The following is a 14270-nucleotide window of genomic DNA, read 5'->3' on the forward strand; positions in this document are numbered from 1 at the left end:
ACTGAGACGACTGCACTGGACCTCAGGAACAAGAATGCTGGAAGAGAGAGATTGTAGCTCCACCCCTGGTTTTATATGATTATAGGGGTGTCTAGCAAAGAGCCCATAGGTCACTTGAGGGGTCACCTGGTCACTAGTCCTTGAGGGGTCACCTGGTCACTAGTCCTCCTGGGTGACAAGCACATGGTCACAGTAATTAAAGAAATATTACACTTTTAACATATAACATATGTACATAGGGGATAACACTGCAGGAGACCCTGGGGACATAAAGGGACTCTGCCTGACAGGGCAGGAGAGGTACGGGGAAACACCATCCTGTACTGGGCCACCACAGTATACAGCAGCTGATAAGTACTGGAAGGATTAAGATTTTTATATAAAATTAATTTACAAATCTGTTCAACTTTCTGTGATTGATTTGAGGAATTTTTATTTCCCTCCGGAGTACCCCTTCAATTTCATTGACAATTTACACCCTTTCCAAGTCAGTAGGGTTTCTTTAAAGGGGTATTCCGGCACTTAGACATCTTATCCCCTATCCAAAGGATAGGGGATAAGATGCCTGATCGCGGGGGTCCCACCGATGGGGACCCCCATGATCTTACACGCCGCACTCCCATAGCCTTGCATTGAGGGGGGCGGAGCGCGACATCACACGGGGCGGAGCCTTGACGTCACAATGCTCCGGCCCTGTGATCGACAGTAATCAAACCCGGAGCAAACACGCTCCGGGGACTGATTTTTAACAGGGTGCGACGTGCAAGATCACGGGGGTCCCCAGCGGCGGAACCCCTTCGATCAGGCATCTTATCCCCTATTATTTGGATAGGGGATAAGATGTCTAAGTGCCGGAGTACCCCTTTAACTTATTTACATGTTGCAGAAATTTGTACATTGATCTTTGAATGCACCATGGAAAAAATATACATTCTCTGCGTTATTTCACATGGAAGTTCTAAAGGTTGATCCCAATAAATGACAACCAGGTAAATTATTATGCAACATATTAGGTATCGGCAGATATTGGAGTGTTAGGGCCCTTTTACATGGTCTAACAGGAGGCAGTCAACAACACTGAATGGGGGCTCGTTTTCAGAATTTTTATGGCTCAATTAATCATGTAGCCCATTAAATTAATGACTGCTGGCCGCACATCACCTGTTTAACCAGGGGCACGATAGTGATCATTTAAATGGCTGCATGGAAGGTCCGGACAGCCAAAGAATTAATGTTTGCCCGCTTGTTGGCTGATCGCTGCCCCTTTGACACGGACAAATTAATGCTCATTTGTCTGATATTCGGCCTGTATGAAAGGGCCTTAAAGGGGTACTCTGCCCCTAGACATCTTATCCCCCTATTCAAAGGATAGAGGATAAGATGTCTGATCACGGGGGTCCTGCCGCTGGGGACCCCCGCGATCTCGGCTGCGGCACCCCAGACATCCGGTGCACGTTGTGAACTTCGCCCCCTGCCAGATGACTGGCGATGCGGAGCGGAGGCTCGTGACATTACGGTCACGCCCGCTCGTGACGTCACGGCCGTGCCCCCTCAATGCAAGTCTATGGGAGGGGGCGTGACGCCCCCTCCCATAGACTTGCATTGAGGGGGTGAGGCCGTGACGTCACGAGCGGGGCGTGCCTGTAATGTCACGAGCCTCTGGCAGTGCACCCTACGCTCTAAACGAATGCCGGGTGCATCTGCGAGATCGCGGGGGTCCCCATTGGTGGGATCCCCGCAATCAGACATCTTATCCCCTATCCTTTGGATAGGGAATAAGATGTCTAGGGGCGGAGTACCACTTTTAAGCTTTGTATTTCTTCCCCAGATCTTAAAGCAAATAAAAGTATGCAAATCCGACATGTGTGAACATACCCAACAGTGTCTTCCATTGTCGTGTAATTCAGCTATGTGCACTGTATACATTATTGTAAGTCCGATTGCCATCCACGTTGTACTCCAACTTTTACACTTGTCTCCTTTCAGTCTTTAGTCGTGAAGGAAGATGACATTCAGCAGATGAACCCTCCAAAATTTGACATGATTGAAGACATGGCCATGCTGACCCACCTCAATGAGGCCTCGGTCCTCTCAAATCTGAGACGTCGCTATGCCAACTGGATGATCTACGTAAGAGAACTTACTCTTTTCTTGCTTGCTTATCGAAGTAGTGACTGATCTTGGAAGGGCATGGAGGGAGATTTATCAAAACCTGTCCAGAGGAAAATTTGCCCAGTTGCCCATAGCAACCAATCAGCTCGCTTCTTTCATTTTTAACAAGGCCTCTGCAAAATGAAAGAAGCTGATTGGTTCCTATGGGCAACGCAGCAACTTTTCCTTTGCACAGGTTCTGATAAATCTCCCCCATGGTCATTCAGTCTTCACAAACCAACCGTGAAAGACCATATAAAAAATACCTGCAGTACTGAGTGAAAGTTATGAAGACAAACCAACCAGTCAAGTTCTTTATTGTGTATCAGCCAGGGCTGTATTTGTCGTAAGACACCCATGGGCCTGGATAAATACTATGATGTATCTGCCGCCGCCATGTTGTGGCCAAGAGAAAATAAATATGTTGCAGAAAAAGTTGCAGAGGAGGAACCATACAAAAATAAAAATAAAATAAATAAAATAAAAATAAAAAAAGGGTACTAGTCCCATATTTATCACATTTGAATACACATGTATTCACGTGTTTCCCCGAAAATACACCCTACCCCGAAAATAAGCCCTAGCTGGATTATCGGGATGGGGTGCAATATAAGCCCTACCCCGAAAATAAGACCTAGACCAGTGGTCTCCAACCTGCGGACCTCCAGATGTTGCAAATGTTTGCAACATCTGGAGGTCCGCAGGTTGAAGACCACTGAACTAGACAATGCCCGGGCTGCAAATATTAAAAAACAAACTTTAACTCACCTTCCTCCTCCGTTCCCCCGTTGCTAAGGAACCGGCCTCATGGTCCCTCCGCTGTTCTTGCTGCTTCCTGGGGATGGGAACATCACAGAGCCTTCAGCCTATCACCGGCCACAGCGATGTCCCGCCCCGGCCAGTGATAGGCTGAGCCGGGGCAGGATATGGCTCTGGCCGGTGATAGGCTGACGGCTGTCTGACGTTCCCGTCCCCAGCGTAAGGCCGACGTAGGTAAGTTAAAGTTTATTTTCTTTATCTTTTGCAGCCCGGGCATAGGGATACAGCGTACAGCAGTGGTCTCCAACCTGCGGACCTCCAGCTGTTGCAAAACTACAACTCCCAGCATGCCCGGACAGCCGTTGGCTGTCCGGGCATGCTGGGAGTTGTAGTTTTGCAACATCTGGAGGTCCGCAGGTTGGAGACCACTGGCGTACAGTATAGAGTTCCATTGCCGGCGGCCCCCAACAAAGAGGAGGAGGGCAGTGCTTAGGGTGACATATGTGAGTAGTACCCCGCTGGGCTAATAATTAATTGGGGGGGAGCAGAACAGCGCTGGCGGGTCACATGATTTGGGGGGGGAGCAGAATAGCGCTGGCGGGTCACATGATTTGGTGGGGGAAGGAGCAGAACATCGCTGGCGGGTAACATGATTTGGTGGGGGGGGAGCAGAACAGCGCTCGTGGGTCACATGATTTGGTGGGGGGGAGCAGAACAGCGCTCGCGGGTCACATGATTTGGTGGGGGGGAGCAGAACAGCGCTCGCGTGGCTTTTTATTTCCACCCCCCCCCCAAAAAAAATGTTAAAGGGGTACTGCGATGCTAGACACCTTATTCTCTATCCAAAGGATAGGGAATAAGATGTCTGATTGGGAAGGGTCCTGCTGGTGGGCCCCCCCCATGATCTCCCACAGCACCAGGTGTTCTAAACAAACGCCAGGCTCCTGCGGCAGTGACGTCACGCCCCCTCCATTCATGTCTATGGGAGGGGGCGTGTTGGCCGACACGCCCCCTCCCATAGACATGAATGGAGGGGGCATGGCATGACATCACAAGGGGCGTGGGCGTGATGTCATGATCGCGGTCTCCGGCTCCGAGCATTCTAAATAAAATGTCCAGAACACTGGAGCACCGGAGTACCCCTTTAAATTAATAATAAATCCCCCCCCCCCATGTAGGTAAAAAAAAGAACACTAAGAGACATGACTAATAGGGCTGGCAGTAAAACAGCGTGTACAGTAACAGCATAATGATCAATTGTATACTAAATTCTATACTCAAAAATAGCAATTTCTGGTACAGTGTAACAGTCATATAAGTTTTATTGGTATTCAGGAGTCTTTTTTTTGGCAATGTGTGTAAAAAAAATTTGAGAATAATTAAAAAATAAAATAAATAAAATCCGGCCTCCAACCTGTTCTCTGACAGATGATATGTGAACATGGTAGATATTTCATTTAATTGACCATGCAAAAAACTATTGAAGTTCTTGGAAGTGATCTGTGGGCACTTTGTAGTTTATGAGCACAGCTGTCGCATACTTCACGTTTTTTTCGTTTTTTTTTTTTTCTCTTCTCAGACCTACTCCGGGCTCTTCTGTGTAACTGTGAATCCATACAAATGGCTTCCTGTCTACACAGCCACCGTTGTGGCCGCTTACAAAGGCAAAAGGCGTTCAGAAGCTCCGCCGCATATTTACTCCATCGCCGATAACGCCTACAACGACATGGTTCGAAGTGAGTATCCGGTAGACCGTTTTACACTTTGGGCATCTATAGGAAACATTTAAAGGGGAACACCACTGGAAAACTGGAAAGCCTTCGTCATCATCCAGACACCCCCTTTAGTTTTCTACTCACCTCCCCTCTGTGGGAAGGAAGGGTGAGCTGGTCTCGGCCATCTATGCTCCCCGGTGGGGAGGGTTAGTCGTTCCGGGCTGTCCATCTTCACCGGGGGGGCCCTCTTCTCCGTGCTCCGGGCCCGGCCCCGGACTAGTGACGTTGCCTTGACGACGACGCACAGGGAAGTTCATGCGCGTCCCTGTGAGTCATCGTCAAGGCAACGTCACTAGTCCGGGGTCGGGCCCGGAACGCAGAGAAGAGGGCCCCCCCCGGTGAAGAGGGCCCCCACCGGACGGTCCCTGCAGCATAGATGGCCCGGACCAGCTCACAGTTCCTTCCCACCGAGGGGAGGTGAGTAGAAAACTAAAGTGGCTGTCTGGATGATGACGAAGGCCGCAGTGGTCTTCAACCTGCGGACCTCCAGAGGTTTCAAAACTACAACTCCCAGCATACCCGGACAGCCGATGGCTGTCCGGGCATGCCGGGAGTTGTAGTTTTGCAACATCTGGAGGTCCGCAGGTTGAAGACCACTGATAAAGGGATTGACAGGCGGTGATGAAGGGGGGGATGATGACGGGGGGGGGGGGTCTGGATGATGACAGGGAGGGGATGATGACAGGCGGTGATGAAGGGGGGGGATGATGACGGGGGGGGTCTGGATGATGACAGGGGAGGATGATGACAGGGAGGGGATGATGACAGGCGGTGATGAAGAGGGGGGGGTCTGGATGATGACAGGGGAGGATGATGACAGGGGGGATGATGACATGGGGGGGGATAATGTATTTCCCACCCTAGGCTTATAGTCGAGTCAATAACTTTTCCTGGGTTTTTGGGGTGAAATTAGGGGCCTCAGCTTATATTCGGGTCGGCTTATACTCGAGTATATATGGTACTTTTGCGCTGGCTGAGAATCTGACATGACAGGGTAGTGAATACCAGGGTACGGGTGATGCATGGGGAACATTTTTGGGATGCTTGTTTGAGGCGCAGTGAAAAGGAAAGCAAAGATGGAGGTCTTGTTAGGACAGAATATTATGCGTGGGATTGGTATTGGGAGATTAGGTCTGAGATGGTTGGAGGGGACTGGTTGTTAAAAACATTGTAAGTTATTGTTTAAAGGGGTTGTCCATGTGAGCTCAGGCTGGCTTAAAAATGAAAAAAATGAGTTGTGTTATACTCACCTGCCCAGATTCCCCCAACGTGTCTATTCCGATGGTCCCTGAAGCAAAAAAAAAGGGGGCATTTCTTATGTTGCTAGATAAAAGGAAGAGGCCCACGATAGGAAAAGACATTGCAAGTCTGAGCCCAGACAGAAAACTTTTGTAGCACCAGACAACCCCTTTAATATTTTGATCCAAATTGTCTGTGTATTAGGCAGCCTGTAAAGGGATTGGCAGTGGGGAGAGGCAGAAGAGGAATAATGGCATCAGAGTCATCATAGACAGGGTATTCCTATCTCAGTAAGACGTCTTCAGGCCCCCTCTGTCCTGCTTATGGTTGCTGGCGGTAGTCGGGAAGCCCTGGTTAGCTGTTTTACACAATTGTGTAGCTTCCATTGACTTTAAAGGGTAGCTCCCACCATCCTATTTTTTTTTTTTTTTTTGCTGTCTCTGCCTATTGCCAATCTATTTTTTTTTTTTTACTATATTAAAAATGCCTTTTGTCTGCCTGGCAGTGTGCTCACTACCAGGCAGACTTCCCCAGCAGGCACCACGTCACTGATGCCTGCTGGGGGGGACTTCCGCCCTTAGTTCATCTACACAGGGTGCCTCCAGCTGTTTCACCACTACAACTCCCAGCTTGCCCTGACATCTATTGGCTGTCAAGGCATGCTGGGAGTTGTAGTATTGAAACAGCTGGAGGCACCCTGTGTAGATAAACTATTAGTTAGTTACATGCGGCGCTAGCCTGTCCCCTCTGTCTCCCTCCCCCCCCCACCCCCCGCGCCATACCCCGTTCCCTCCATCACAACCCCCCCCCCCCCCCCCCGCATACCCCATTCCCTCCATCACAAACCCCACTCCCGCATACCCCGTTCCCTCATTACACTTACTGCAGAGTTCGGCAGCGGGCATGCAGGGACAGCGGCGGCGGCGGCGATGTGCGGGAGGAGTGGCCTCCCAGCCAGTGGCCGGGGAGCCAATGTGCTCGCTCCCTGCCTGTCTGATTGACAGGCAGGGAGCGAATGCAGCCTAACTGAAAAAGGACTGATTGCCAGGCCAAAATCAGTCCTTTTTCAGACGTGACGTCACGCCAGGCTGCAGCCGGCCACTAGGAGGGAGACCCCCTAGTGGCCGGTTTTCAAATGTAAATTAAACAATTTTAATTTTTTTAAAAAATAGTACTACAACATATCAAAAAATTAAGTTGGTGACAGTGCCCATTTAACAAAAGTTGTGGAAACCGCGTAGCACTGCGAGCTACACTGCTTACAAAACTCTCGGAGCCGCAAGCAGGCTGGGAACCCGTCTTAGTGATTCTGTTGCTAAAATCACATAGTAGATTTAACAAAACCCGTCCAGAGTAAAAGTTGCTGAGTTGCCCATAGCAACCAATCAGATCGCTTCTTTCATTTTTGAAAAGGCCTCTGAAAAATGAAAGCAGCGATCTGATTGGTTGCTATGGGGAACTCAGCAACTTTTCCTCTGAACAGGTTTTGATAAATCTCCCCCATAGTGTGCACTGTGCAGCGGAATTCCATTGACAGCAATGGGACTGGGAATTTTTAAAGAGTACCTCTCATGATCCTAAAGGGGTATTCCAGGCCAAAACTTTTTTTTTTATATATCAACTGGCTCTGGAAAGTTAAACAGATTTGTAAATTACTTCTATTAAAAAATCTTAATCCTTACAATAGTTATTAGCTTCTGAAGTTGAGTTGTTGCTTTCTGTCTAATGGCTCTTTGATGACTCACGTCCCGGGAGCTGTGCAGTTCCTATGGGGATATTCTCCCATCATGCACAGCTCCCGGGACGTGACATCATGATTGAGCAGTTAGACAGAAAACTTCAGAAGCTAACAACTATTGGAAGGATTAAGATTTTTTAATAGAAGTAATTTACAAATCTGTTTAACCCCTTAAGGACGCAGGACGTAAATGTACGTCCTGGTGAGGTGGTACTTAACGCACCAGGACGTACATTTACGTCCTAAGCATAACCGCGGGCATCGGAGCGATGCCCGTGTCATGCGCGGCTGATCCCGGCTGCTGATCGCAGCCAGGGACCCGCCGGCAATGGCGGACGCCCGCGATCTCGCGGGCGTCCGCCATTAACCCCTCAGGTGCCGGGATCAATACAGATCCCGGCATCTGCGGCAGTTCGCGATTTAAATGAACGATCGGATCGCCCGCAGCGCTGCTGCGGGGATCCGATCATTCATAACGCCGCACGGAGGTCCCCTCACCTTCCTCCGTGCGGTTCCCGGCGTCTCCTGCTCTGGTCTGTGATCGAGCAGACCAGAGCAGAAGATGACCGATAACACTGATCTGTTCTATGTCCTATACATAGAACAGATCAGTATTAGCAATCATGGTATTGCTATGAATAGTCCCCTATGGGGACTATTCAAGTGTAAAAAAAAATGTAAAAAAATGTAAAAGTAAAAGTAAAAAAAAAGGGAAAAATCCCCTCCCCCAATAAAAAAGTAAAACGTCCGTTTTTTCCTATTTTACCCCCAAAAAGTGTAAAAAACATTTTTTACAGACATATTTGGTATCGCCGCGTGCGTAAATGTCCGAACTATTAAAATAAAATGTTAATGATCCCGTACGGTGAACGGAAAAAAATAAAAAAAGTCCAAAATTCCTACTTTTTTAATACATTTTATTTAAAAAAAAATTATAAAAAATGTATTAAAAGTTTTTTATATGCAAATGTGGTATCAAAAAAAAGTACAGATCATGGCGCAAAAAATGAGCCCCCATACCGCCACTTATACGGAAAAATAAAAAAGTTAGAGGTCATCAAAATAAAGGGATTATAAACTTACTAATTTGGTTAAAAAGTTTGTGATTTTTTTTAAGCGCAACAATAATATAAAAGTATATAATAATGGGTATCATTTTAATCGTATTGACCCTCAGAATAAAGAACAGATGTCATTTTTACCATAAATTGTACGGCGTGAAAACAAAACCTTCCAAAATTAGCAAAATTGCGTTTTTCTTTTAATTTCCCCACAAAAATAGTGTTTTTTGGTTGCGCCATACATTTTATGATATAATGAGTGATGTCATTACAAAGGAAAACTGGTCGCGCAAAAAACAAGCCCTCATACTAGTCTGTGAATGGAAATATAAAAGAGTTATGATTTTTAGAAGGCGAGGAGGAAAAAATGAAAACGTAAAAATTAAATTGTCTGAGTCCTTAAGGCCAAAATGGGCTGAGTCCTTAAGGGGTTAACTTTCCAGAGCCAGTTGATATATATATATATAGAAAAGGTTTTGCCTGGAATACCCCTTTAAATTTTATAATCCTCCCATGATAAACCACCCCCCCTGCCTTTGTTAGTTTTCTACCTTGATATTACTCTGTATTTTCTGCTCAGTCTCACAGACTGGAAAGGGGGCGTTACCCAGCAGACTGTGACATCATCTGAAGCCATACAGGGAGAACTTCCTCCCTCACTCTGCTACACACAGCCCAGAGCAGTTCAGTGTGTGTGTGTGAGCTATGATTGGCTAAGGCTACACACATACCCCTCCAACATTTTATGATTTTGGACTTCCGCCAGGCCAAAATCTGTGCATTGGAAAGATTTTTTATTTACCATAAGGAGTGTAATATCAAAAAATAGTTTAGTCGAGAGTGTCCATTTAAAGGGGTTATCCAGGAAAAAATAAAATAAAATTATTATCAACTGGCTCCAGAAAGTTAAACAGATATGTAAATTACTTCTATTAAAAAATCTTAATCCTTTCAGTACTTATGAGCTTCTGAAGTTGAGTTGTTCTTTTCTGTCTACGTGCTCTGTGATGACACGTGTTTCGGGAACCACCCAGTTTAGAAGCAAATCCCCATAGCAAACCTCTTTTACTCTGCAGTTCCCGAGACAAGCAGAGATGTCAGCAGAGAGCACTGTTGTCAGACAGAAAAGAACAACTCAACTTCAGAAGCTCATAAGTACTGAAAGGATTAAGATTTTTTAATAGAAGTAATTTACAATTCTGTTTAACTTTCTGGAGCGAGTTGATTTATATATATATATATATATATATATATATATATATATATATATATATATATATATTTTCCTGGATAACCCCTTTAAGCGTTATTTCCAATTACGCTTGAAAATTCCTCAGTATAAACCCAGCCTAAGGGTGGATTGGCATAGGCTAAGAGTGTTTGATGTTACATTATTTGAAACAATGTAAATATAATATAATGTAATAGACTAATAGTAGTAAAGAAAAAACTAATTTTTCCTAATTATTTATATATGTTTTCTTATTTACTTGTTTTAGATCGCGAGAACCAATCCATGCTGATCACGTAAGTCTATAAATGTTTATCCTATATACTGTCTTCTAAGTACTGTACTTTGTATTCGATTATAAGCCTCAGCATCATTCAGTAGGGTTTTTTTTATTAGAACATTCAATAGCAAAATAGTAGGTTTGTGATTGACATGAAACGGTCTAAAATCCCCCCAAAATTATACAGTGATCCCTCAACTTACAATGGCCTCAGCATACAATAGTTTCATCATACAATGGTCTTTTCTGGACCATTGTAAATTGAAACCAGACTTAACATACAATGCTTCGGACAGTCCAGATCTGCAAAACATGTCACAGCTGGAGGAACTGACCAATCAGAAGTGCATGCACTGACTGGTGTCTGGTAGTGCCCCCTACAGTACAGGGAGGTATTACATGTTCTGTACTCTCTACCTGTATTACTGAAGTGCATGCACTGACTGATGTCTGGTAGTGCCCCCTACAGTACAGGGAGGTATTACATGTTCTGTACTCTTTACCTGTATTACTGAAGTGCATGCACTGACTGGTGTCTGGTAGTGCCCCCTACAGTACAGGGAGGTATTACATGTTCTGTACTCTTTACCTGTATTACTGAAGTGCATGCACTGACTGGCTGTCTGGTAGCGCCCCCTACAGTACAGGGAGGAACTACAAGTTCTGTATTCTTTACCTGTATTACTGAAGTGCATGCACTGACTGGTGTCTGGTAGCGCCCCCTACAATACAGGGAGGTATTACATGTTCTGTACTCTTTACCTGTATTACTGAAGTGCATGCACTGACTGGCTGTCTGGTAGCGCCCCCTACAATACAGGGAGGAACTACAGGTTATGTACTACTCCTTACCTGTGCCACGGTTAGCTGCTCCTTTAGACACCAAGTAAGGGCGGCTCCATTTGGGACACTGTGTGTACTGTATAGGACCCTGAAGAAGCTCCTGTCCTCTACATAAACCATTGTTTCCCAACAAGGGTGCCTCCAGCTGTTGCAAAACTACAACTCCCAGCATGCCCGGACAGCCAACGGCTGTCCGTGCATGCTGGGAGTTGTAGTTTTGCAACAGCTGGAGGCCCCCTGGTTGGGAAACACTGACATAGACTTTGATTCCCAGCAGCTCTTTCTTACTTTTATATGTAAGGATTTGCTTTATCTGTATTAGTCATTTACTTTTTTTTTTAATTTAATCCTCACTTTTTCCTATTTTTGGATGATATTTTGGGGCTTCAGAACCAATTACCAGGTTTCAACAGAGTTCTGGTCTCAACATACAATGGTTTCAACATACAATGGTCGTCCTGGAAACAAATTAATATTGTAACTTGAGGGACTACTGTACAGTGGTCCCTCAACATACGATGGTAATTCGTTCCAAACGAGCCATCGTTTGTCGAATCCATCGTATGTTAAGGGATTCGTGCAAAGTAAAATAGTAAATTCATACTCACCTGTCCCCGCCACTCCGGACCGCATCCCGCCACTCCCGATGGTGTCCCCGCCGCTCCCGATGGTGTCCCCGGGCCTCCGCTGGGCTCTCCTGGTCTTCTCCGGTCCACCGCTGTCTTCTCCGGTCCTCCGCTGTCTTCTCCGGTCCTCCGCTGTCTTCCGCAAGGCCTTTTTTCAAGATATACACTTTCGAACATTTAATAGATCAATTTCTGAGAATAGATCTAATTATTTATTGAAGAATAAATACATAAATAAGTAAATAAAAAAATAATAATTGAGATATATACATACATACACTGCTCAAAAAAATAGAGGGAACACGTAAACAACACAATGTAACTCCAAGTCACTGACACTTGTGTGAAATCCCACTGTCCACTCAGGAAGAACACTGATTGACAATCAATTTCACATGGAACAGACAACAGGGGGAAATTATAGGCAATTAGAAAGACACCCCCAATAAAGGAGTGGTTCTGCAGGTGGTGACCACAGACCACTTCTCAGTTACTAGGCTTCCTGGCTGATGTTTTGGTCACTTTTGAATGCTGGCGGTGCTTTCACTCTAGTGGTAGCATGAGACGGAGTCTACAACGCTTTCACTCTAGTGGTAGCATGAGACGGAGTCTACAACCCACACAAGTGGCTCAGGTAGTGCAGCTCATCCAGGATGGCACATCAATGCGAGCTGTGGCAAGAAGGTTTGCTGTGTCTGTCAGCGTAGTGTCCAGAGCATGGAGGCGCTACCTGGAGACAGGCCAGTACATCAGGAGACGTGGAGGAGGCCGTAGGAGGGCAACAACCCAGCAGCAGGACCGTTACCTCCGCCTTTGTGCAAGGAAGATCAGGAGGAGCACTGCCAGAGCCCTGCAAAATGACCTCCAGCAGGCCACAAATGTGCATGTGTCCACTCAAACGGTCAGAAACAGACTCCATGAGGGTGGTATGAGGGCCCGATGTCCACAGGTGGGGGTTGTGCTTACAGCCCAACACCGTGCAGGATGTTTGGTATTTGCCAGAAAACACCAAGATTGGCAAATTCACCACTGGCACCCTGTGCTCTTCACAGATGAAAGCAGGTTCACACTGAGCAGAAGTGACAGACGTGACATTGTCTGGAGACGCCATGGAGAATGTTCTGCTGCCTGCAACATCCTCCAGCATGACCGGTTTGGCAGTGGGTCAGTAATGGTGTGGGATGGCATTTCTTTGGGGGACTGCACAGCCCTCCATGTGCTTGCTGGAGGTAGCCTGACTGCCATTAGGTACCGAGATGAGATCCTCAGACCCCTTGTGAGACCATATGCTGGTGCGGTTGGCCCTGGGTTCCTCCTAATACAAGACAATGCTAGACCTCATGTGGCTGGAGTGTGTCAGCAGTTCCTACAAGAGGAAGGCATTGATGCTATGGACTGGCCGCCCGTTCCCCTGAATCCGATTGAGCACATCTGGGACGTCTCGCTCCATCCACCACATACTGTCCAGGAGTTGGCGGATGCTTTAGTCCAGGTCTGGTAGGACATCCCTCAGGAGACCATCCTCCACCTCATCAGGAGCATGCCCAGGCATTGTAGGGAGGTCATACGTCCAGGAGTTGGCGGATGCTTTAGTCCAGGTCTGGGAGGACATCCCTCAGGAGACCATCCTCCACCTCATCAGGAGCATGCGCAGGCGTTGTAGGGAGGTCATACGGGCACGTGGAGGCCACACACACTACTGAGCCTCATTGGGACTTGTATTTAGTGTTGAGCGGCATAGGCCATATTCAAATTCGCGAATATATGGGCGAATATTCGTCATATATTCGCGAATATTCGCATATCCGTTATATTCTCTTTTTATTTTATTTCCGCATATGCGAAAATGCGCGTATGCGAAAATTAACATATGTGAATATTAGCATATACAAAATTAGCATACGCGAACATTCGCATATGCTAAAATTAGCATATGCTAATTTTCGTATATGCGAATTTTCGCACGCCAGTCTCACACAGTAGTATTACAGCCTTCTTTACACCACACAAGCTGGAAGCAGAGAGGGGTGATCACTGTGATGTGTACTGTGAAAAAAAAACAAAAACAAAAAAACGAATATTCGTAATTACGAATATATAGCGCTATATTCGCGAATATGCGATATTCGCGAATAATATTCGAATTGCGAATATTCGTGAGCAACACTACTTGTATTAAGGACATTACATAAAGTTGGATCAGCCTGTAGTGTGATTTTGAGTGACTCCATATCCAGACCTCCATGGGTTCATACATTTCATTTCCATTGATAATTTTTGTGTGATTTTGTTGTCAGCGCATTCAACTATGTAAAGAGGAAAGGATTTCATACGATTAGTTAATTCATTCATATCTAGGATGTGTTATCTTAGTGTTCCCTTATAAATATATATATTATAAATAATAATTCAAATATTATTGCTCATCAGTCACAGACATCATACCTACAAAATAGTCAACATAAAGTCAATTATCAACACTGCAAAATAGTGTTTCCCAACCAGGGCACCTCCAGCTGTTGCAAAACTACGGCTGTCCGGGCATGCTAAGAGTTGTAGTTTTGCAA

General features: G+C 46.0%; 1 protein-coding gene across 2 annotated transcripts in view; it reads left to right on the top strand.

The window, feature by feature from the left end:
- The window catches only part of MYH7B (myosin heavy chain 7B), a 207982-nt gene that overhangs the window by 118109 nt on the left and 75603 nt on the right, over positions 1–14270 (top strand). The window contains exons 7-9 of one of the 2 annotated variants that reach the window (XM_056549301.1): positions 1987–2130; positions 4490–4646; positions 10223–10250. In XM_056549301.1, the coding sequence (XP_056405276.1) occupies positions 1987–2130; positions 4490–4646; positions 10223–10250 (329 nt within the window). Of the gene's footprint in view, positions 1–1986; positions 2131–4489; positions 4647–10222; positions 10251–14270 lie in introns of those variants that run through there. The other variant, XM_056549300.1, reaches the window with a different exon arrangement.

This window comes from Hyla sarda, chromosome 12 (assembly GCF_029499605.1).
Source record: "Hyla sarda isolate aHylSar1 chromosome 12, aHylSar1.hap1, whole genome shotgun sequence".
In the NCBI taxonomy this organism is placed as follows: domain Eukaryota; kingdom Metazoa; phylum Chordata; class Amphibia; order Anura; family Hylidae; genus Hyla; species Hyla sarda.